We start from the raw sequence: 25,748 nt of genomic DNA, 5'->3' as shown, positions 1-25,748 counted from the left end.
AGTATTTCTCCTTTGGTTACCTGCTCTGATGACTTGAATCCTGGACTCATTTAATCTCCTTAGTAGTTTTCACCATAGGCTTTATGTCGACTTTACTGCTACCCTTGCCTTTCTTCTCATGATGATTCTATTGTTACCCTGATTTTCTCCTTATTTACTGTTTTCTTGACTCCTTTGGCTTCTGCTGCCAATTTCCACAGTCACAATAGGACACACTTTTCACTTCAGTACTCAAAGACACTGCTTCACCTCCAGTTTTCTCTTTACAGAACACTCCTTCAACATCCCTGCCTACACACAATCGGAAGTGGGTATACCAATGCTCAGGTCATCAGCCTCTGACACCTATTTTATTTAGATCTTCCTGACCTCATGGGATCTGTCTTGATTTTCAGCTATGGATTCAGTGCCATCCTGTGGTTATTTTTATGTTCCATTATCATTTATCTTGATATTGAATATAGTTCCCTGTGCTACATACAGTAGGACATTGCTGTTTACCTGTTTCATATCTGCTGTCTGCATATCTGCTAATCCCAAACTCCTAATTTATCCCTCTCCCACTCTCTCCCCTTTGGTAACTCTAAGTTTTCTGCATCAATGAGTCTGTTTTGTAAATAAGTTCATTTGTGTCCTATTTTAGATTCCACATAAGTGATTTTGTGTTTCTCTGATCTACTTCACCTAGTATGATGATCTCTAGTTCTATGCATGTTGCTGCCAATGGAATTACTTCATTCTTTTTATGGCTGAGTAGTATTTCATTGTATATATGTAACACATCTTCTTTATCCATCCATTCAATGGACATTTAGTTGCTTCCATGGTTTGGCTACTGTAAATAGTGCTGCTATGAACACTGGGGTACATGTGTCTTTTTGAATTAGGGTTTTTCTCTTGATATATGCCTAGGAGTGGGATTGCTGGATTATATTTTTAGCTTTTTAAGGAACCTCCATACTGTTCTCCATAGTGTGTACTCAGTTACATCTCTTTGTGACCCCATGACTGTAGCCCACCAGGCTCCTCTGTCCATGAAATTTTCCAGGCAGGAATACTGGAGTGGGTTAGCCATTTCCTCCTCCAGGGGATTTTCCCAATTCAGGAAAATCTGCCCATGACTTCTACATTGGCAGGCAGATTCTTTACCACTGAGCCACCTGGGAAGCCCAGGGTCCATAGTGGCTGCACCAATTTACATTCCCATCAACAGTGTAGAAGGGTTCCCTTCACCCCATCATCTCCAACATTTGTTATCTGTAGTCTTAAAAATTTTTTATTTTTGATTATGCTGGGTCTTCGTTGCTGCACACGCTTACCCTAGTAGCAGTGTGTGGGCTTCTCATTGTGGTGGCTTCTCTTGTTGCTGACCGTAGACTCTAGGCGTGCGGGTTCTTCAGTAGTTGTGGCCCGTGGGCTCGAGAGCACAGGCTCAATGGTTGTGGTGCAAGGGGTTAGCTGCTCTGAGGCACTTACCAGACCAGGGGTCAAACCCCCGTCTCCTGTATTGGCAGGTGGATTCTTATTCACTGTGCCCCAGCAAAGACCCATTGGTGGGCTCTTTGATGACAGCCATTCTGACTGGCGTAGCTTTAACTTGCATCTCTGTAATAATTAGCAACTTTGAGTATCTTTGCACATGTGCCTTTTGGACTTTTGTCTTTTTTGGAGAAATGTCTATTTAGGTCTTATGCCCATTTAGCAATTGAGTTATTTTTCTGTTACTGAGTTGTATGAGCTATTTGTATATTTTGGAAATTAAGCCAAATCTGTGGCTTGTCAGTCACATCATTTGCAAATATTTTCTCCTAGTCTATGGGTTGTCTTTTCATTTTGTTTATTGTTTGCTGTGCAAAAGCTTATATGTTTCTATTTGCTGTGCAAAAGTTTGTTAAGTTTGATTAGGCCCCATCTGTTTATTTTTGCTTTCATTTCTATTGACTTGGGGGACTGACCTAAGGAAAAAGTGCTATGATTTATGTCAGAGAATAAATTGCCTAGGTTCTCTTCTAGTTTTATGATGTCATGTCTTATATTTGTCTTTAAGCCATTTTGAGTTTATTTTTGGATGTGGTGTGAGGGTGTGTTCTGACCTTATTGATGTACATATGACTGTCCAACTTTCCCAGTACCACCTGAAGACTGTTTTCTACTTTGTATATTCTTGCCTCTTGTCGAAGTTTGATCATAGGTGTAGGTTTATTTCTGGGCTCTTTATTCTGTTCCATTGATCCATGTTTCTGTTTTTTGTGCCAGTATTACATTGTTTTGGTAACTTTAGCTTTGTAGTATTGTCAGAAGTCTGGGAGGGTTACGCCTCTAGCTTTGTTCTTTTTCCTAAGAACTGCTTTGGCAATTCTGGGTCTTTAGTGGTTCCATATAAATTTTGGAATTATTTGTTCTAGTTCTGTGAAAAATTTTAGTGAGTGATTTGATAGGGATTATATTAAATTCTGCCTGCATTTATAAATGGCATTCCCCAGAAAAAACCACCAGGAAAAAAAAAGGCAGGATTTCGTTCTTTAAATGGATAATCAATTCAATGCAACTAATAAAGGGTTTCCCATATGTTTATATCAAAATTAGACATACACAAGGTACCAACGGATTTCAACATTTTTACAGATCATTTGTTATAAGTTTTTGAAACTCTACATTTTTAACAGAAATATTAGTTATTGAATTGTATACATTATTTAATTGTATACATACATCATTGTTTGCTTTGGGTACAATCTGCTGTATAGTTGTGACTTTTCTGTGTTTTATTAATGTCTTCATTGTGTCTGTTTCACCTGCCTTCATCTGACATATTCGCATTATGCTCCAAGTAGAAATGTGCAACGTATCTCCGAAAATCCCCGAGGTCTAGAGAGGCGCCTGGGTTACAGGCTCTGTGTAGCTGCCATGCATTGCTCATGGCTATGTCAATCATATAGCTCACCAGAACTGAGTACCATTTCTTGCTTCTTATTTTCACCCTGTATTTGGAAGTGATCTGCTCCATTTTAGCTACACCTTCCCTGCATTCATCATACAGTTTCACTATGGATGGTTGACTTATCTGAGGGATCTCCTTGTCACTGGCAAAACAGTGTATCTCATCGACTGGCTCTATGCCAACAGCATTGGAACACAGACTGATAATACCATCACCGTGCCAACGACACAAAATTATCTCATCATTTTCTTCTACTCGGAAATCACAGTACCCCTTCTTCATTGTTTTCATATGTTCTGCACTCATAAGGGGGCATTTTTCAGTCCTGCTCTCACGAATTGTCCCTGTGGCCCTCACCCCTTTCTTCTTCAAGGCTGACACCAATGTGACACTGGTAAAGAAGCCATCGAAGCACAGGTGATATGGATACTGACCCCTTGCTAAAAGAACATCAGCAAAATTCATCACGAGGTTTCCACCGAAACCAAGATCAGGATCCTTACCTGCCATCAGAGTTGTTTCTTCTTGATGAGGCTCAAACCAAACCAGATAACCCTCTGTGGTAGCACCACACCAGATTTTATAGCCAATTCTAATAGATTTACCATTCAGAAATTGGTCACTATCAAAGCACTCACACATTGTCTTATCAAAACAGTAGTATTCTTCGAGGGGAGCATATAGGAGAAAATTTTTATTCATTTGCTTTATGAGAGGCCTCAATTTTGTGAACTTATCATTCTGATCTAGATGGCTATTATCTGCAAAATGCAGGTATGAGAAAATCAATTCAAATCTATCCCTTCTGATTGCATCTCTAACCAGGCTCTGGTCAGCATCAGACGCTTCCCAGTACATTCCCCTTCTGGGACGCCGCACGAGTCCACTCAAAAGCAGGACACCAAACACACACCTCACTTCCTGAACTGTGACTTCCAAGTTGACATTTTTCTGAGAAGCATAATTATTGGTTTCACTGACAATCAGGTTGAATGTTTCATCATCAAAAAATAACTCAAAGAACTCTACTGGGTTCAACTTTTCACTCTTAAGATTCAAAAGTCCAGAATCCAGTGCTGACCAGCATGGAAAGTTGGGTTTAATATCTCTTTTGGTCCAGTTCTTCTCTGGGACACCTGACCCTTTTGGCCTTTTTGGAGCAGGCTGGGTCTCAGGCCCGTTATCCTCTTCCACATCTGAATCACCAGAAAATGCAAGGCCTTGGAGCAGTTCACTCACTCGAGCTTTGTCTTTCTTCTTCCCTTTCCGGGTGATGTCTCCTGCAGCATATTCCAGGGAGGAGATGTGCATCCGAGCCCACAAGTCCCCCGGATGACGGTCCTTGAGAGTATTCAAATGCACAAGTGTCCTTTCAGCAGGAACAGGGGTACCACAAGGGGTCTGGGGTACACAGTCTCTGAGAAAGAAAAAACATAGGCTGTAAAAATTCTCAGTCTTATTTACTCATACAGGATAAATCCACTGACACCTAAAGATTCTTCTGTGGGGAATACGTCTCACTCCTCGTGTTCCTGTGGGGAGGGCTTGGCCAGACTGAGCATTTCTGGCCTCCCTTCTTCCAACTCACTCTTCATGACTTAACTGTTGAATCTGGGAGAAGGAACTGGGCTGTCCTCTTTATGAGCAGGTTGCAGACATTCCATGTTCCTTCCCCCAGCCAAGATGGATCAGGAAGGCCTATGCGGAAAGGGTCTGCAGTCACTATGCATCCATTTAGCTCTGCCTCTGAGCGGCTTTATTGGTCTAGCTTCTGTCAGTCATAAAGCTGAGGTTTCTAGAACTATTTGTTTTACTCCTATGTCTCTATCAATTGGTTCTGAATTTGGACAAAGAAATGGGTGGTTATTTATACTCAGCCCCCTCATCTTTAACAGACTTTCTGAACAAAGAAGGATTTAGCCTCCTCTAGTTCTGCATTCATCTGGTGGATACACAGTTTTGGGGAGAAACAAAACAGAAACTCAGACTGATTGCCCTTGAACGGATTTTTATGGGTTTCTCAAAGAAGTGTGCTAAAGTTACTAAGAGGAAAACTATTATTTCATACAAGCTTCTTAAATTCTAGAAATCTGCATGTTATTTACTAATGTCCTGTTGGTAAATGGTCTAATTTAAGAAGACATAAGGGAGAAAAAAGCAGTGAAAAAAGTATGGTGTAATATAATTTACAGTACATATATTTATCTGTTTAGAGCATTTATGCTAGGTCGTGTCTGACTCTCAGTGACCCCATGGACTGTAGCCCACCAACTCCTCTGTCCATTGGATTCTCCAGGCAAGAATACTGGGAGTGGGTTGCCATGCCCTACTCTAGGGGATCTTCCTGACTCAGGGATCAAACCCAAGTCTCCTGGGTCTCCTGCATTGCAGGCAGATTCTTTACCCACTGAGCCATCTAGGAAGCCCAATATAATTTACAGTACATATATTTATCTGCTTAGAGTATTTATCATCCTGAATGTTGTTAATATCTGTGTGTATGATCCATTCAACAAATCCATCTTAAGAGTCCCCTGACATCCTCAACTTCAGGGATCCTCCTTGAATCCTGTCACTTCACTACACTGAACTTTCCATTGCTGAAAACTCCAAAAGCTCACTCTCTGGTCCCAATTTCTTTTCACTCTAGGCCCCTCATAAAGTTGTCCCATGGTACTGGTTCTTCCCTCTCACTTTGACTCCTCCATTCCCTCCTCATTTTACCTCCCTTGCTCTTCCATCTAGACTTCATGATCCACTGCCTTAGTCCCTCTCTTGCCAGGATCATCAATCACCCTGCCCCAGTGTCTGTAGTGCTGGACCAGCAAAATTCAGCACCCGATCAACCCCCTCCCTGGTCTTCTCTATTCCTCATCCAGGAGTGAGCAGTGCCACAGAAATCACACAATGAGGTAGACTGATAACAGCTAATAACGATGGTCTCTGAAGTTCAGCTAGTTACTCAATACTGCCCAGAAATCCTTCTCATGTCCTCTTGTCCCTTTCTTCCCAGTTCCCCACAATGGGTGTTTCATCACTCTTCTCAGATCTTCTTTGTACTCAGTTCTTGGTATCTCCAAACATGACCTCTTTTCCTACTCCAGAGGACCCAGAATTTTTCAGGCAGAAGTTGCTCTTCAGAATGATCTGTGACTCTTCTCTCCCAGTTCTTCTAGCCTCTCTAGGCATTTGCATTTTCTTTCTCTCTCTGATCTGCCTCCTCTTTATTTGGTAAATGCTGGCTTACTCGTCAGGTTTTGTTTCAAATGTTACCTCTTCTGGGATACCCTCTCCAGTATCCAGATCTCAGTTGGGTTCTCTGCTGCAAGATCTATCATAGCTACAGGGCATGAAGTCATACTGCATTGTGTTCTGTGTTCACTTATCTGCTGTACCCTCACATGACTTACTGAAGGTAGGGTCTCTGTATTATATGTGATTCTGAATATGAGTGATAATATGCTTATTGAATGAGTGAGGATGTTGGGGGTCACTCAATCTCTGATATCATGGTGGAGCCTCAAGCCTAGAACAGCCTACCCCTTCAGACTTCTTGTCACATCAACAGTAAGATATCTTGATTCTCAGAGGCACTGTGAGTTATGGTTTGTTATTTGATGTAAATGTACCTGACAGACACATGAGCAGATTTGTATTCTCTAATTATAGTCCTGAGCTAAGTCACAGTGTTACTTCTCTTCGTTTAGTACAGCTTGGCTCAGACTTCACGAGCTTTATGAAAGATCTCACTTCTCAAGCTTTAAGAGGTTTCTCTTTTAACTGAGATTGTGGTCCCTGTTTGCCTAAGATGAACAAATGTCAAGAAGAATTCTCATTCTCTGCCCTGCTCTTCAGTATAATTACCCCAAGCTATTTCCTTTTTCTTATTTACTCAAGTCTCCAAGGAGTTGGTGGTCTTCCCAGAAGCCTACCTTCTGCTCATGATCTGGTCTCTCTGCTTCAGGAGCACCTATGCTACACACTCATTCATTCCACAACCACCACTCGTGTATGTAGTCTTGTTTTTTTTTTTTTTTTTAATTGATATTAGAGTATGGTTGAGTTACAACGTTGTTAGTTTCTGCTGTACAGCAAAGTGAATCCATTATACACATATCCACTGTTTTTTTTTTTTTTTTTAAGATTCTCTTCCCAGTTAGGTCACTACAGAGCACTGACTACAGAGTTCCCTGTGCTATAAAGTAGGTTCTCATTAGCTATCTATTTTATGTACAGTAGTGTATACATGTCAGTTCCAATCTCCAATTCATCCCACCCCTCACTTCCCCCATTCCTAACCATAAGTTTGTTTTCTACATCTGTGACTCTATTTCTGCTTTGCAGATAAGTTCATCCATTTTTCTTGATTCCACATATAAGTGATACTATACAATATTTGTCTTTCTGGCTTACTTCACTGTGTATGACAGTCTCTAGGTCTCTGCAAATGGCATTATTACATCCCTTTTTATGGCTAACATTGTATATATGTATGACATCTTTATACATTCCTCTGTTGATGGACATCTGGGTGTCTTCCATAACCTGGCTGTTGTAAATAGTGCTGCAGTGATCACTGGGGTGCATGTATCTTTTGAATTATGGTTTTCTCAGGTATATGCCTGGGAATGGAATTGCAGGGTCATATGGCAACTCTAGTTTTGTGAGGAACCTCCATACTGTTCTCCATAGTGGCTGTACCATATACATCCCCACTAACAGTGTAGGAGGGTTCCCTTTTCTCTGCATCTTCTCCAGTATTTGTTGTTTGTAGGTTTTTGGATGATGGCCATTCTGACTAGTGTAGGTTGATGCCTCACTGTAGTTTTGATTTGCATTTCTCTAATACTTAGTGATGTTGAGCATCTTTTCATCTGTTCTTGGTTACCTGTGTGTCTTCTGTGGAGGAATATCTATTTAGATCTTCTGCCCATTTTTTCATTGTTTTGTTTTGTAAAAAAACTTTTAATTTTATATTGGGGAATAGCCAGTTAACAATGTTGTGACAGTTCCAGGTGGACAGCAAAGGGACTCAGCCATACATATATGTGTATCCATCCTTCCCCAAACTCCCCTCCTATCCAGGCTGCCACATACCATTGAGCAGAGTTCCATGTGCTATATAGTAGGTCCTTGTTGGTTATGTTTTAAATATAGCAGCGTGTACATGTCCATTCCAAACTCCCTAACTATCCATTGAGGTTTTTTTTTTTAATGTTGAATTGCATGAGGCGTTTGCATATTTTGGAGATTAATCCCTTCTCAGTTGCTTTGTTTGCAAATATTTTCTCCCTTCCTGAGGGCTGTCTAACTGTAGGTTTGCTGTATAATGGCCTTGTATTATGTTGAGGTAGATTCCCTCTAAAACCACTTTCTAGAGTTTTAATCATAAATGGGTGTTGAATTTTGTCTAAAGTTTTTTTTTTTTTGCATCTATAGAAATGATCATATGGTTTTTATTCTTCAATTTGTTAACGTGGTGTATCACACTGATTAGTTTGCATATATTGAAGAATCCATGTTGCATCCCTGGGATAAATCCAGTTTGATCAGGGTATATGATCCTTTTAATGTTGTTGGATTCAATTTGCTAGTATTTTATTGAGGATTTTTGCACCTATGTTCATGTGATATTGGCCTGTAATTTTCTTTTCTGTGTGTGTGATATCTTTGGTTTGGGTATCAGAGTGATGATAGCCTTGTAGAAGGAGCTTGGAAGTGTTCCTCTGCAATTTTCTGGAAGAGTTTCAGAAGGTTAGGTGTTAACTCTTTTCCAAATGTTTGACAGAATTCACCTGTGAGGCCATCTGGTTCAGGACATTTGTTTGTGGGGATATTTTTCCCACTTTGGGACCGTTTTATCTTTTTTAAAAATAATTTTTTATTTGTTTTATCTTTGGCTGTACTGGGTCCTCATTGCTGCACAGGCTTTTCTCTAGTTGTCGTGAGCAGGGGTTACTCTTCGTTGTGGTGCACAGGCTTCTCACTGTGGTGGCTTCTCTCATTGCTGAGCACCGGCTCTAGGACACACGGGCTTCAGTCGTTGTGGCGTGTGGGCTCTGCCGTCGTGGCTCCTGGGCTCTAGAGCACAGGCTTAGTTGCTCCATGGCGTGTAGGATCTTCCCGGACTAGGGATCCAAGTCATGTCTCCTACAATGTCAGGTGGATTCTTTACCCATGAGCTACCAGGGAAGCCCTGTTTGGAGTTTTTTAATTGAACTTTGTTTCAGTACTTGTGACTGGCCTGCCCATGTTTTCTATTTCTTCCTGGTTCAGTCTTAGAAGACTGTAACTAAGAATCTGTCCATTTCTTCCAGGTTGTCCATTTTATTGGCATACAGTTGCTTGTATTAATAGGAGTCTCTTATGATCCTTTGTATTTCTGTGGTGTCAGTTGAAACTTTTTCATTTCTAATTTTATTGAGTCCTCTCCTTTTTGCCTTGATGAGTCTGGCTAAAGGCTTATCCATTTTATCTTTTCAAAGAACAAGCTTTTAGTTCTTTGCTATTGTTTTGTCTCTTTCTGCTCTGATCTTTATGATTCATTTCCTTCTAAGTTTGGGTTTTGTTTGTTCTTCTTTCTCTAGTTGCTTCAGGTGTAAGCAACTAGATTGAGATTTTTTTGTTTCTTGAGATAAGACTGTACTGCTATAAACTTCCCTCTTAGAATTGCTTTTGCTGCATCTCATAGGTTTTGGATCAACATGTTTTCATTGTCCTATGTCTCCAGGTATTTTTTTATTTCTTCAGTGACTCATTGGCTATTTAATAACATTGTTTAGCCTCATGTGTTTGTGTTTCTTACAGGTTTTTCTCCTGTAATTTATTTCAAATCTCATAGTATTGTGGTCAGAAAAGATGCTTTTATGATTTCAATTTTCTTAAGCCTCAGTAAACTTGTCACCCAAGATTGTGATCCATCTTGGAGCATGTTCTGTGTGCATTTGAGGACAAAGTGTACTCTGCTGCTTTTGGATGGAATGCCCTCTGAATACCAATTAAGTCTATTTGGTCTAATCTAAAAGAAATGCAAAAAAGCAAAATGGCTGTCTGGGGAGGCCTTACAAATAGCTGTGAAAAGAAGAGAAGTGAAAAGCAAAGGAGAAAAGGAAAGATATAAGCATCTGAATGCAGAGTTCCAAAGAATAGCAAGGAGAGATAAGAAAGCCTTCCTCAGCTATCAATGCAAAGAAATAGAGGAAAACAACAGAATGGGAAACACTAGAGATCTCTTCAAGAAAATCAGAGATACCAAGGGAACATTTCATGCAAAGACGGGCTTGATAAAGGACAGAAATGGTATGGACCTAACAGAAGCAGAAGATATTAAGAAGAGGTGGCAAGAATACACAGAACTGTACAAAAAAGAGCTTCACGACCCAGATAATCACGATGGTGTGATCACTGACCTAGAGCCAGACATCCTGGAATGTGAAGTCAAGTGGGCCTTAGAAAGCATCACTACGTACAAAGCTAGTGGAGGTGATGGAATTCCAGTGGAGCTATTTCAAATCCTGAAAGATGATGCTGTGAGAGTGCTGCAGTCAATATGCCAGCAAATTTGGAAAACTCAGCCGTGGCCACAGGACTGGAAAAGGTCAGTTTTCATTCCAATCCCAAAGAAAGGCAATGCCAAAGAATGCTCAAACTACCACACAATTGCACTCATCTCACATGCTAGTAAAGTAATGCTCAAAATTTTCCAAGCCAAGCTTCAGCAATATGTGAACCGTGAACTTCCTGATGTTCAAGCTGGTTCTAGAAAAAGCAGAGGAACCAGAGATCAAATTGCCAACATCGCTGGATCATCAAAAAAGCAAGAGACTTCCAGAAAAACATCTATTTTTGCTTTATTGACTGTGCCAAAGCCTTTGACTGTGTGGATCACAATAAACTGTGGAAAATTCTGAGAGAGATGGGAATACCAGACCATCTGACCTGCCTCTTGAGAAATCTGTATGCAGGTCAGGAAGCAAGAGTTAGAACTGGACACGGAACAACAGACTGGTTCCAAATAGGAAGAGGAGTACGTCAAGGCTGTATATTGTCACCCTGCTTATTTAACTTCTATGCAGAGTACATCATGAGAAACGCTGGGCTGGAAGAAGCACAAGCTGGAATCAAGATTGCCGGGAGAAATATCAGTAACCTCAAATATGCAGATGACACCACCCTTATGGCAGAAAGTGAAGAGGAACTAAAAAGCCTCTTGATGAAAGTGAAAGAGGAGAGTGAAAAAAGCTCAGCATTCAGAAAATGAAGATCATGGCCTCTGGTCCCATCACTTCATGGGAAATAGATGGGTAAACAGTGGAAACAGTGTCAGACTTTATTTTTTTGGGCTCCAAAATCACAGCAGATGGTGACTGCAGCCATGAAATTAAAAGATGCTTACTCCTTGGAAGGAAAGTTATGACCAACCTAGATAGCATATCCAAAGCAGAGATATTACTTTGCCAACAAAGGTCCGTTTAGTCAAGGCTATGGTTTTTCCAGTGGTCATGTATGGATGTGAGAGTTGGGGCTGTGAAGAAAGCTGAGCACCGAAGAATTGATGCTTTTCAACTGTGGTTTTGGAGAAGACTCTTGAGAGTCCCTTGGACTGCAAGGAGATCCAACCAGTCCATTCTGAAGGAGATCAGCCCTGGGATTTCTTTGGAAGGAATGCTGCTAAAGCTGAAACTCCAGTACTTTGGCCACCTCATGCGAAGAGTTGACTCATTGGAAAAGACTCTGATGCTGGGAGGGATTGGCGGCAGGAGAAGGGGACCACAGAGGATGAGATGGCTGGATGGCATCACCGACTCGATGAACTTGAGTTTGAGTGAACTCCGGGAGATGGTGATGGACAGGGAGGCCTGGCGTGCTGCGATTCATGGGGTTGCAAAGAGTCAGACGCAACGGAGCGACTGAACTGAACTGAACTCATTTAAGGTTTGTGCTTCCTTTATTAATTTTCTGTCTGGACGATCTGTCTGTTGTTGTAAATGGGGGTTAAAGTTCCCTACTCCTCTTGTGCCGTCGTGTCCCCTTTCATGGCTGTTAAAGTGCAAGTGTAGTCACCTAGTCGTGTCTGACTCTTTGTGACCCCATGGACTGTACCCTCTGTCCATGGAATTCTCCCGTAAGAATACTGGAGTGGGTAGCCATTCCCTTCTCCAGGACCATGGCTGTTCAGAGCATCTCAATATATAAGGCAAATGCTCTGTTGGGTGCATATGTGTTGTCTTCTTGTATTGATCCCTCAGTCATGATGTAGTGACCTTGCCTCTTGTCTATTTTGTCTGATATGAGTATTGCTACTTCAACTTTCTTTTGATTTCTATTTGTATGGATATCTTTTCCCGTCCCCTCACTTTTAGTCTGTATGTGTGCTTAAGTCTGAGGTGGGTCTCTTGTCGATATCATATATACAAGGCCTTGTTTTTGTATCCATTCAGTCAACCTGTGTCTCTTGGTTGGAGCATTTAATCCATTTACATTTAAGGTAATTATTGATATATATGTTCCTATTTGCATTTTCTAAATTGTTTCGGGTTTGTTTTTGAAGGTCTTTTTTCTTCCCTTCCTCTCTTCCTCTTTTGTTCTTGTGTTTCCCACCTAGAGAGGTTCATTTAGCATTTGTATAAAGTCAGTTTGGTGCTGCTGAATTTTCACAGCTTTTGCTTGTCTGTAAAACTTTGGATTTCTGTCAAATGTGAATGAGAGCCTTGCTGGGTAGAGTATTCTTGGTTGTAGGTTTTTCCCTTTCATTATTTTAAATATATCTTGCCACTTCCTTCTGGCCTGCAGAGTTTCAGCTAAAAAATCAGCTGATAACCTTATGGGGATTCCCTTGTAATGTGCTGCTTTTCCCTTGTTGCTTTAATATCTTTATTTATATTTAAGTTTTGTTAGTTTGATCACTGTGCGGTCTCAGCTTGTTCCTCCTTGGATTTACCCTGTATGGGACTCTCCTCTCTGTGCTCCCTGGATGTGGGTGACTATCTCCTTTCTCATGTTAAAGAAGCTTTCTGTTATTAGGCCCTTTCTCCTCTGGGGCTGTTCACCTGTGGGTATGCTCTGTTGTGTCCCCTTTTGTCCACTGTGTGAGTTCACAAGCTACACTATTGTTGGGGCTGCTCTCAGTCCCACCTTATTAACCCTGGCTATGTGGGCAAATGGCTCTGGTGACTCTCAGGTGGTGTTTTCACCAGGTCACTGGTGCAAATCCTACTATTACCTTTAATTTGTCCATTATCAGCTTCACTCCTTTTGATTCTTGCTCAGGACTCCCCTAATGGAGGCTGAAAATACCCTATCTTCCTGTCTTAAGTCCTTTTCCAGATCTGATATTTCTTTAACCATCATGACAACAGCCTCATCTGCAGCCCTCACTCTCCTATCTCAATCCTCTGCCTTCTCTATCTTCTTTTTCTGGCTTCTGTATCTATAGCTCCACAAAAACATAAGGGAGCCAGGGGAACAGTGAAGAGGCAAGGAACGAAGAGAGGATTCTTGAAGGCAACCATGTGCCAACTGAAGGTTTTGTGTAATTATGATATACCGACAGGTCAGTGTCTTGGTGTGGGGCCTCCTCTGATCATAGAAGTGAGTGTTACTTTTTCTGTATTATTCCAGGGAAGCGGACGTTTACCAACTGGTTACTCTGGTTTCATTCCAATTTTTTACTTTTGTAGGAGCTATTCTACATGGACACTCACCTGCTGGCTATTCCTGAGGCCTCAGCACCTCGTTCCATTTCTTCAGAAGTTTCTTGCTTTGTGTTAAAAAATCCGTCTTTAGTTACAACTTCTTCAGCTAAAATAACACATTGATAATTCAAATGTCATTACCACCTGAATCTAGAAAAAATCTCCAGGGTAGGGAATAGGATGTTTCAAATTAAAACCAAAAATCAACAGGTTCCAGGAACATACTCATAGCAATCCTAAAAACGTAGTGGAGTGTGGGAAGATATTAAGAAAGATCAGTTTCCAGGGGAGAAGGCCTAATGGGGTAAAGACTATTTAAAGAAAATTACACATAATTTTTAGTGTTCTCAAAGTAAAGAGAACTTCCTCTGATGTGAAGAAGGGATAAGGCAGAGGTGTTTGTGGAATTTCCAGATATTAAGGGATGTGTGAAAATGACAAATTACATGGGACCCTTGCAAAGGGGGAAAAAGGGAGCAAAGGAGGAGACGTTGAGGGAATCAAGGAATACAGAGGGATGATCAGAGAACAGCAAGAATCAGTAGGCTGAGTGTCTAGTAATAGAAGGTACTGTGATTGTGAGGGATACAAAATGACAGGCTGAGAGAAGCGTGGAGAACGAGCCCAGAAGAAGGGGAAAGAAGGGTGTGTAGGAAATGTGGGTTCACGATGGCTGAGTCAGGGTTAATGATGGGAAAAGTGGACACCAGTCAGATGCCTGTCCTTACCCATGAGACTGACGTTTGTAGCCTCCTCCCGAGCCAGACCCGGAACTGGCCACTCCTCTGAGACAAGGACCGGTGCTGCTTCCTCAGTCTTCACTGATGTCTACAAGGACAACAAATGGCCTCTTAGTCTTCACTGTGGTAAAGATAAAGGGACTGGTTGTGAAGGGTGCTGACTACCACACTGCACACCAGTAGGACCAACCAGCAGGGCCTGCTCTCTGAAGGTCTAGAGTAGCGTCCTGCCTCTCTCCTACCTTCTGAGGGTTGTCAGCAGTCCTCAGTGTCCCCTGGATGCATCACTCTGGTCTCTGCTTCTGTCCTTACATGGCCTTCTCTGTGTGTGTCTCTGTCATCGCACGGCCTTCGTACAAGGACACTGACCACTGAACGCAGGGCCCACCCTGATCCAGTATGACCTCATCTTAACTTGATTACATCCACAAAAAGTCCATATCCAAATCAGATCAGTCACAGGCACCTGGGGTTAGGACTTTAATATATCTTTTCCAGACACAATACAGCCCATAACTTCATCTTAGCCCTACTTCAATTAATATTAATTTTCTCTTTCTCTGGCTGCTCTTTCATTATTTGACTCAACACTACTTTCATTCTACTGACCACCCATATCTCTGCCCTTTCATTGCCCAGACTGTTGATCTTCTTACTCCAACTTAATTCAAACTTGATTACATATGGTGAAACATTTAATTATTTCTTGGAGTTATTATGTTCAAATGTTTGCATTTTTTAAATTCATACTCACATGGCTTATGGGATCTTAGTTCCTCGATGAGGGATCAAACCTGGGCCCGAGGCAGTGAGCATGCAAAGTCCTAACCCCCGAACCACCAGGGAATTCTTTCTTTTTTTTCTTAATAAATTATTTTGTTTCTCCATTATGTTACATTTTAGGATAATTACATTGATTTAAATATACATAAGGTAAGTTTTACTTGCTATACATTTCACTTGCTATACACTGGTTTTCAGGAATGTAAAGTATTAAGACTAGGAGGCCCTGGGTCTGACAGGATTAAGAGCCAATTAGAAATCACAGGCGAAAACTGAGTGAGGAGAGGACTGCGAGAAAACCTGTCTGGAGGAAACTAACGCAGAGGAAAGGGCTTCAATGGGAGAGTTAAACACTTACAAACTAAACGACTCAGAAAATGACTGGACCACTAAAAATAAGGGTAAGAATGAACAAGAGTCCACTCTGAAGAAGATACACAGTACTGCCATTACCATCACCAAGTATGAATTGTGCATGTGCAGAACACTGGGAATATAAAGGAATATGAGGAAGAGGTTGGTTCTCAGACTGCGGAGAGAAACCAGAGGTTCCCCAAAAGAGAAAACATCTGTCACTGGGCATCAAATGAGTGGAGGCACTTTCGGAAACCAAGGGCCTCACTCTGTCCCTTATTCTTATAGCCTGAGATTTGATGTGCCTTCCGCATATGGTGCGGAATGAGGCAACAACGTGTGTGTGTGGGCTCCTGGATGAGGCGCACATGGTGTGTGGTATTCGGTGACAAGGTGAAGGCAGAGGGATTGTGCCACCTGAAAGGCTCTCAGGGTGACCAGTGTGAGCCAAGAGAAGGGCCACGGATGGGTGGGCGGGGGAAGGAGGGCTACTACTGAGGTTCCCACAGCCTGGGCACCCTGCTCACCTGGGACCTGGCTGAGTTCAACCCCAGTACTGCAGCCTGGTCTCTGGGATTCTCTTCCTGGAGAAGGTCTGGTCTCTGGGGAGCAGGCCTTGTGGACGGAGCAGACAAGAGTCCTGAAGAGAAACAGTAGCTTTTACAAGAGCCCTTTATGGGGGACCCAGACCCTAAATCTTATGTTTGTTAAACATCCAAGAACTAAGATACAGATCTTAAGCTAGAACATCACGTCTGTTTTCATTGTCAGGAATTCTAGAGCTTTAGCGTCTCCCACCCACAGAATAAGTGGTGTTTATGAACTCATGAGATGCTTTCCAGTGATGCACTTTCACAGACATAAAAGAAAAATCAGAAATCACAGATGAAAATAAGGAGAGGGAAGAAGTTGGTGATTAAAGAAACATTAACCAGAGAACGAAGAAGAAAGGTAAGAAGTGGAGAACAGAGACAAAACCAAGGAGCAACAGGAAAGCAGGTAAGAGAAAGATGAAAAGAGAAAATGAGGATAAAAAAAATTGAGTTGATAATGGGGGAGGCTGGGTATGTGTGGGAGCCAGGGGGAGACGAGAAATCTTTCAATTTTGCTATGAACCTAAAATGGCTCTAAAAAAGTCATACATGTACACTTGAAACTAATAACACTGTAAATAAACTATACTTCAGTAAAAAATGTCAGACACACAGTCATACACAGAAGAGATGCTACCTGCAAACTAGGAGAACTTTTGAGAATCTGCTGCATTGGAAACCGTAATCCAAACAGTGATACTGACCGCACGTCACTGCACTGTTACTTAGAAAGACTCTTTCCAATTCCTTATCTGTACAAGGGGGAGAACACAGTCCACTTTACAGGGGCAGTGAAGACTGAGATAACATAAAAGCCCTCTGTAAAGCCCTTTAAGACCCCATGCAAAGTAATGTACCACTGTTTGCCAAGACGGTAACAATAGAGGGAGTCCAGAATTACTAAACGAAGTGCACAGGGGATATTCTAACCCAGAACATAGCACTACTTTTCTTTGCTTCAACAGTGAATCACTGTGGAATCTCTTTGGTGCTGTTCCTTCATACTAGAGAGAATAAAGCTTGCTAGGAAAATAAAATAGCCTAGCCCATGATTCACTATTACTACCTAATCTCCCCGCAATGCATATATGCCAGAAAACCAACAGCTTAAAAAGCACAGTGTGAAGCAGGTCTGCTGTCAGAGAAAGGGCTAAGCTAAGGAGGGGCAGGATGGCAACAGAAAATGGAAGAGGGGCAAAGAAATCAAGAGCAATGGGAAATCTGAGCACAAATGTCAGACCAGACTCTGTGATTGCTCCTTATCATCCTCCTGAGGTGGAAAAGCTTTAGGGTTAAGACTGGGAAGAAGGTAGAAGAATGTTTTCAAACATATTATGCTCACTACACACACCACACTGATCCCATTGATCTATATCTCTGCCAAAGACAGAACAAGACAAAGTGAGCTTAAGTTGCCATGAGTAAGATGATACCAAGGTCTTTTCTACTTCTCCATCAACATATCTAAAATTTAACAATCTGTCTGACACTAAGAATCACAGCTGAGCATTAAGAGGCTAGCAAAACTCAAGTAGTCGGTAGTTTTCATTTTAAACTAGTGTTCCATGACTGCTGGGAATGAAATATCAAATATACACAAATAACAGTCACTGTAAATCATATTTTTTACAGGAAAAAAAAAAAGGCTTCAATGGTACCCAACTTTTTTACAAGTCTGAACTTCCTGGTTTGAATTTAAACACCCCATAAAATGGCCCCAACTAATCTCCCCTCCCCCCTGCCCCCCGCCCTCCACCTTTCCCCTAAATAAACCCTACCCTCCAGCAGGAGGGGAGGGAAGGCAGGTAGCCTGGGGAATTGTTCTTCCGTTCATTTGGTCTCTGGTACCCTGGAGAAATGTGCTTGGGTTATGACTAGTAGGCACACAGGTCCTTGGCTAGAGCTTCCAGAATATTTGGGAGGGCCTATGAAGGTATAAAAAGCCCTTGCGAATGACAGGGAGTGCATCTTGAAGGAGGCCACTGAAGAAAACATTACCATGGGGAAAAAGACAAAGTTATGGAAAGCTACCAAGTAAATATTTAAATTCCAGGTGTGGAATTAGAAACGTAGAGTAGAGACATATAGTAAAGAGAATCTTGGCCAGAAGGTCGGGTGACAATGCTGCCTCTGCTGACCCTGGGCAAGTCATTTATACTCTGAGTTTTGGTTTTCCTAACTATTAAGGGTGTTGAAAAGATCTTAGATTTCTAACATTTTACAATTTCAGGTGTTTTTAAAAGCTTGCTTAGGTACAGGGTTGCTGCTGCTGCTGCTGCTAAGTCGCTTCAGTCGTGTCCGACTCTGTGCGACCCCAGAGATGGCAGTCCTCCAGGCTCCGCAATCCCTGGGATTCTGGGATTCCCTGGCATCTCCTGGGATGCCATTTCCTTCTCCAATTCATGAAAGAGAAAAGTTAAAGTGAAGTCGCTCAGTTGTGTCCGACTCGTCGCGACCCCATGGACTGCAGCCTACCAGGCTCCTCCGTCCATGGGATTTTCCAGGCAAGAGTACTGGAGTGGGTTGCCATCGCCTTCTCCGAGGTACAGGGTTAGACAAAAACAAAACTTGAGAACACAGATAAACAAGCTTTCACGTAGAAGGCCACACACCTGTCAGTGGCCTGTTCCCAATGTCTTTACTAACTTCGCCCTCTGGCACTCACCACTCACTTCTTGGGAAGTCTCCTGGGGGGACTCTGGAGACTCACTCTTCAGGGTGGTTGCCCCCAACAGGAGCTGGGGGCTCTGACACTCCAAAGAGGTTCCTCGATATTCTGTCACCAGGAGGCACAGGTCCTGTCCTAGAGTGTAGACAGAAGCCTGCGGACAAAAGATTCACTTTGAAAAGGCGTCCTGGTGTGAACTGGACTGAACAGCAGTTAGCAACATTCCCCAAGGGAACACCAAGCTTCATTTAGTCCTTAAGTAGTGAGTAAGACAAAGTAGCAAGACACATTCACTCACTCATTTGGCAAATATGGACTGAATGCCTACTAAAGCCAGATTCTGTTCTACATGCTAAGCAAAGAAGAGACACAATACAGGCAAAGAACCCCTGCCTGGAAAACAAAACCAAACCCCAGATTGATGCTTAAACTAGTGTGTGGAAGTTTAATGAGAAATAGGATATGCATACCATCTCCAAATGTCTCCCACAGATTACTAATTACAAAGGGGAAAATGGTAACTTGATAGTGGAGAAATCTGAAATATACCACCTTAACCTCATCACTCACAGGATGATCTACCACCATGTGCCTCCTGAAGTGATGCACTAAGGAGACCACAATGTCACTTCTGTGGTATTCCAGCCAAAATGTACTACCTGGGTCTTATCGTGAGAAAATACAAGACAAACCCAAATTGAGGGGCATTCCAAAAAGTAACTGATCTGTACTCTTCAAAAATGTCATTGTCATGACAAGACTGAACAACTGTTCCAGATCTAAGAAGACTGAAGAGACAGCAACTAAAAAATGTGTGATGATGGAATCGGGGCAAAACTGTCATAAGAACACTATTGGGCTATCACAGATACATCTGAACAAAGACTACTACTGAGGTGATAGTATCATAAAAATTTTAATTTCCCAAAACATGATAATCTATATTCCAGTTATACAAAAGAATGTCTTTCTTCTTCAGAAACACACTGAAGTGTTTAGAGATAAAAGGGTATCTCCAACTAATTCCATTCTCAAATGGCTCAAGAAAAAAAACTGCATAAGCTGTATGGGGGTGTGTGCGTGCACACACAATATGTATGCATACAGAGAGAGGGAGCACTTGCTCACACAAGAAGGGTGCACATTGCTGTAACAAATGTTAACATTTCGTTAACATGTGTGTGAATCGTACACACAGTTCTCTGCACTACTCTCCCAAGTTATAAATTATTTCAGAGTTAAAAATTAACAGACAAATGTTCGCCATTACATCTCCCACACCACCACACACATTCTCTTCCCACCTGTTCTCCTGAGTCTCCTGTGTCTCTCTCTAGACTCTCCAGCGCTATCACTGCATCCTCCCCACTCTCCAAAGAACACGCCTGCACCCTGGCCTGGAGCTCCTCGGGTAGGATGGTCAGGAACTGCTCCAGCACCAGCAGCTCCAGGATCCGCTCCTTGCTGTGGGTCTCTGGGCTCAACCACTGATGGCAAAGTTCTCGGAGCTGGGCCAGAGCCTCCCGGGGCCCAGGTACCTCCTGGTAGCAGAAGTGCCGGAAGCGCAGGCGGCAAAGCTCCCGAGTGTGGGAGACACTCTCCTGTGAGCTGCATGTCTGTTCCCATGTGGGATCTTCCTCCTTCACTTTCACAAGGCTGTCTCCATTTTCAGGAGTGGAATCCTGCAAAACTTCATCCATGTTGATCTTAAAAGCTTAGAAAACAGTTCACTTAGCTTTTGCAAATGTACACCTGAGGCGTAAGTATTGATCAGTAACATGAAAATAACAAGAGCTTCAAAAATCTATGTAACACATTTATCTTTTTGTCTCCACTCTAAATGATGCTCAAAAACTGGGCCTGCTTGCCTGTTTTATCAATAAAGTATACCTTGACTCCTAAGGGAGTAGAGCCCAAAGGGAGGGGATATAAGAGAAGAAGGGTTAATAAAAATGCCTGAGCAGCTTATACTTTAGATGGAGGGTCATCTATCTTTGTGTCTTTCTCACAGAATACTTTACCTTAGGTGAAGCAGACTTTCAAAAGTCTCCAAGTCTCCATCGCCTAAGATCTGTTGTGATGAGATTTTGTTACTTTTCCCATTATGGGGTGGAGTCTTTTTCCTTCCCTTGAATCTGCGCTGGTCTGTGACTTGCTCTGACCAATAAAATATGGCAGATATGACACTGTAAGAGGAAGTGCTCTTGTAGTGCCTGGCACACAGCCATGAGACTGCCTTGCCATGAGAAGGCCCAAGCTAGCCATGCAGAGGTCATGTGGATGAGAACCACAGAGCCCCAGCTGAAGCGGAGCTGAGCCTAGTCCCCAGACACATGAGTAAGTCCGGTAATACTGCCCAGTCAACCTACAGAATCATAAGAAATAATAAGCTGAAGTTGTCTTACGCCACTAAGTTTGGGGCATTATTTTTTTATGTAACAATAGATAAACAGCAGAAATATTTCAACTTCTGTTTCTCCCTCTCATTTTTCCTTTTGTTATCTTCATCAAAATTCAATATATCTCTGTTCTAAGAACACTCTTATCTATCTGGTTCTGACTTGCCTTTCACATTCCAGACTCACATCTTGAAAAGCCACAGGATGCCTCCAGCCTTGGACCTTCCTTCTCTGTCATTTCAACACATCCCCAACTGAAATTAGCCTCCTCAAAGCTGCACTCACTCTGTATTTTTCTATTTCTATTGGCATCACCACCATCCTCCATGTATTCAGGCTCAAAGCCAGCCTACATATAGTGTACATAATCACCCTGGGTCCAGTCAGTTCTTCCTCCAAAAGGCCTCTTGCACCCACTCCTTCATCTTCCTTTTTACACCATTATGATTGACAGTCACTATTATCACAATATTTTCTGTGTGGTATTCCTGCTCCACTACTTCATCATCACTGGACTGGTATTTCTTAAAGCACAATTCCGACCATATCTGACAACTCCCCCACCCCCAAATGCTAATTTCAATTGCTCCTGGTTGAACTAAATTCAAATTCCCCAGGATTCGATCTTAGAACTGAGTTTCACTTACGTGTTTGCCACTCGATAAACATTTATCGAGCACATCATTATTTTCCAGGAGCTATCCCCGGAATAAAAGACACAGACCCTACTTGCAAGAAAGCCATCGTCTTCTCAAACGCCTCGTGTCACTGCCAGCTAATACTCGTATTTGTTCCACCCACCTTGTACTTTATGGCCACGATTAGTCTTCTTACCGTAAATCCCCAAGGCCCAGCGCAAATGCCACCCCCAAATCTAACGTACAGACAATCTTGTCCTCTGAGCCACTCAGGCGGAGGGCATTCCCATGGAAAAGTGAGCCCAAGCCTGCCTCACCAACTCGCTTCATTCTCCAACTCACAGGTCACAGCCCCCATCACGACCATCGCCCCTTGCTCCTTGAGGACAGGGTCTTATCTTTGCCGGCGTACCTGGTATTCAGCAAATACTGGTGGATGTCCTGCTGAATGCACGGAGACGTACTGGGATGCCAGGACGTCCCGCGGGCCCAGAATGTATCTTACTGCGATCGCACCCCAGCACTTGGAATACAGGGGGCACTCGGTGAATGAGTGTCTTAACTGCTAACAGACCAAAAGTTCAAGGATGAAGCACAACAAAGACGTAGCTGACCCAGTGAAAAATCCCATCGGAGATCGGAGGCGCAGCTCTCCAGTCCAGAGAATTCAGCTACCTTGCCTGGTGGGCGTGCCCCCACTTCCTGCCGTCAGGACTCCGGGCTGCGGCGGAGCCGGCTCTGTGTCTCTCTCTAGGAATGCGGCCGCACATCTCTCTGGTGCGCCTGGAGGACTCCAGCTGCCACAGCCCAACCGGCTCAGTAGCATAGTCTCCGATAGACCATCCGGATATCCCCAAACTACCCCTCATTTTTGCAATTATTTCGATTAAAAACCAAATAGATGATGAAGACAAAACTGAGTTTCTGTCTTTAGAGTCCTCACAGGCTGCTGGGGAGACAGATGAATAAACATTGCAGTAAAGCAAGCAGCACACATTTAAAAAATTTAAATATACAGATTCAAATACACACAACTAAAACTCAAGTTGCATATAACTGCATATATAACTTAGTTAAGCCTGCTAATAATGTATCAATATATCAAAATATATTAAAAAGTCCCAAAACAAAAACAAAACACACCCTCATGTTGCACAGAGACTGAAATGAAAAGTATCCCAACTCCCCACAGTTAACCACTGTTAGTATTTTGTGTATACCCTCCCAGGACACCACCAGCCACACAATGCTGCTGCTGCTAAGTCACTTCAGTCGTGTCCGACTCTGTGGGACCCCATAGACGGCAGCCCACCAGGCTCCCCCGTCCCTGGGATTCTCCAGGCAATAACACTGGAATGGGTTGCCATCTCCTTCTCCAATGCATGAAAGTGAAAAGTGAAAGTGAAGTCGCTCAGTTGTGTCCAACCCTCAGCAACCCCATGGACTGCAGCCTTCCAGGCTCCTCCATCCATGGGATTTTCCAGGCAAGAGTACTGGAGTGGGGTGTCATTGCCTTCTCCGCAGCCACACAATAGCACTCAACAAACATTTGTTTAGTACGCATTTTAAACCACCCCTGGCATCATGATATGTTTTACATCTTATCTTTTTCAGTTAACTTGGCGATCTTCCCATACCAGTTTATCTTTTAAGAGCAATTAGTATTCCAGTGTATGGGCTAATTTACTTAACTATCCCTACTATATTTTTTCTTTATAAGTAGAGAACACCACTGAATATCTTTATATGCTTTTATGAATATATTTCTAGGGTAAATACATACTGGAATATATTTGTCAAAGGGCATGTGCATTTAAATTTAAATCCCCTGTTTAATTTTTAAGGGCACTGCTGTTTAAGAGTAAAATGGGAATCTAACAGAATAATTCAGCCCAGGTGAACATGGTGGTTCAAAATCAGAATTAATATTAACAACCAATTAACATGTGAAAAGATGGTCATTTTTGACAGTAAAACTACTTAAAAACTCTAAAAGTAAACTCAAACAGAAATGGCCAATCAATATCGCTGCAATACAGTAGTCTTCCTGACTTTCTGTTCTGAGTAGATTTTTAGCTGCATTTTAGGGTGTCTAGGATGTTTTATTTTTTAAGCAAAACCCCAATTGAATCTAACATTTGCCCTTTGTTCAACGTTTCTATAATTTCCAGGAATAAGGAAAACATTATTTAAATATATCTCTATCCATCATTTGTGCCTAGGTGGTTATTTATGGGTCTGCCCCCAGGGTACAGATGAGTGCACCACTTCCTTTGGAATTGTAAGGAAGAATTAGGTTAAAGTGTCAATGAACTTAAGGTGCTTATAATACCTATAATATAGAATCATCATGAAAAGAAAAAGCCAAGATTAATTTTCCAGAGAGCTAAGGGTATGTACTGTTGATGGGGTTCTCAAGGCAAGAATACTGAAGTGATTTACCATCCCTTTTCCAGTGGATCACGTTTTGTCAGAACTCTCCACCATGACCCGTCTGTCTCGGGTGGCCCTAACACGGCATTTCATAGTTTCATTGAGTTAGACAAGGCTGTGATTCAAGTCATCAGTTTGGTTAGTTTTCTGTAACCATGGTTTCCATTCTCTCTGCCCTCTGAGGGATAAGGATAAGAGGCTTGTGGAAGCTTCAGTCAATCCTAAAGGAAGTCAGTACTGAATATTCACTGGAAGGACTGATTCTGAAGTTGAAGCTCCAATACTGTGGCCACCTGATGCAAAGAACTGACTTATTGGAAAAAAAAAAAAAACCCTGATGCTGGGAAAGATTGAAGGCAGGAGAAAGGGGTGACAGAGGATGAGATGATTGGATGGCATCACCGACTGGATGGACATGAATTTGAGCAAGTTCTGGGAGTTGGTGATGGACAGGGAAGCCAGGCGTGCGGTAGCCCATGGGGTCACAGAGTTGGACGTGACTGAGTGACTGAACTGAAGGGTATATAATTCTTCATACTTTGAATCTTTTGATTATCATCGCTCTTTAATAGAGAATAAAGATATTTCAGGTCACTTCCTTAACTGAGCAGAATCAAACAGATCTAAACTATGATACAGAGCTAAATATTTAGGCATTAACCTCAGCACATGCCTCAAAACTCTTGGAAAACTCCCTGGTATCAACTTAATTTTACTAATAAAAGCAGAATAAAAGATACATACCTATGGCTTAAGCAACGGAATATGACTGACTTTCCATAAAATTCAATTTCTTGAAAAATTACAGCTGTTTCTCCTGCAGATTTGGTCCTTCTCCAGAAAATGGCATTAACTGTAGCTTCTGGTCAGCTTGCACTGAGTCAGATCACAGTGGGAAGTGGATCAAAGACTCCTAAGTGCCTATTTCAACCTTCATTCTCCCCTTTACTCTTAGTGACAGAAGCCTGATTTTCAGCTGGACAGTCTGAAACCCAGAATAAGATATACTTTCCAGTTTCCCTTTCTTTAGTTTTGGCCTATGATATACGTGCTGAAGTGATTTATGGGAAAGCTGCTTAAAAGGAGCTGACTGACGAGGAGGCATCGCTGTTCTTCTGCCTCTGTCCACATTTTGTATGTGATAGCTGGAGCTTCAGCAGCCATCAAGGATCATCATATGATGACTTTAAGGAATGATGGCATGAAAGGCAAAGGCTGGGGCCCCTAGTGATGTCAGAGAACCACCTTCCAGGCCTGGGCTGCTGTCTCTGGCCTTTTCTATTTAAAGAAAAACAAACTTTTATTATGTTATTCCCATTTTTCGTGTTTAAATTATATGCAGCTGAACAAAACCTTAGCAAAACCTGAGGGCTCACCAGTCTCCTCACCCACATGACAGACTAAGAAGTCTTTTCCAGACAGCAGTACCCCAAGCAGCTGCCACCAATCAGCAAGTGATGTTTATCACCCTGGTGACATATTCAGAAGTCAGACTCCCCTAAGCT

At 42.3% G+C, this 25,748-nt stretch overlaps 1 protein-coding gene across 4 annotated transcripts; it reads right to left on the bottom strand.

Moving 5' to 3' along the window:
* Positions 1 to 2,552: 2,552 nt before the first annotated feature.
* On the bottom strand, positions 2,553 to 25,661 carry PGBD1 (piggyBac transposable element derived 1). Of its 4 annotated transcripts, XM_044928165.2 has the most exons (8): positions 24,988 to 25,661; positions 22,128 to 22,759; positions 20,078 to 20,487; positions 18,771 to 18,927; positions 16,040 to 16,152; positions 14,364 to 14,463; positions 13,645 to 13,741; positions 2,553 to 4,358 (listed from the first exon to the last, which is right to left on the bottom strand). In XM_044928165.2, the coding sequence occupies exons 2-8, from the start codon at positions 22,138 to 22,140 to the stop codon at positions 2,792 to 2,794; spliced, it is 2,457 nt and encodes an 818-aa protein (XP_044784100.2). In that variant the 5' UTR covers positions 22,141 to 22,759; positions 24,988 to 25,661; the 3' UTR covers positions 2,553 to 2,791. The 4 variants fall into 4 exon arrangements, with proteins under 4 accessions (XP_044784100.2, XP_044784109.2, XP_006051500.4 ...); XM_044928174.2 differs by lacking the exon at positions 24,988 to 25,661 and having other exon boundaries at positions 20,795 to 23,175; XM_006051438.4 differs by lacking the exon at positions 24,988 to 25,661 and having other exon boundaries at positions 20,078 to 20,525; positions 22,223 to 23,175.
* Between the last annotated feature and the right edge of the window lie 87 nt (positions 25,662 to 25,748).

Source organism: Bubalus bubalis, chromosome 2 (assembly GCF_019923935.1).
Source record: "Bubalus bubalis isolate 160015118507 breed Murrah chromosome 2, NDDB_SH_1, whole genome shotgun sequence".
NCBI classification, from domain to species: Eukaryota; Metazoa; Chordata; class Mammalia; order Artiodactyla; family Bovidae; genus Bubalus; species Bubalus bubalis.
Note: the sequence above shows the minus strand (reverse complement) of the source record. Positions and strands in the feature narration are given on the sequence as shown.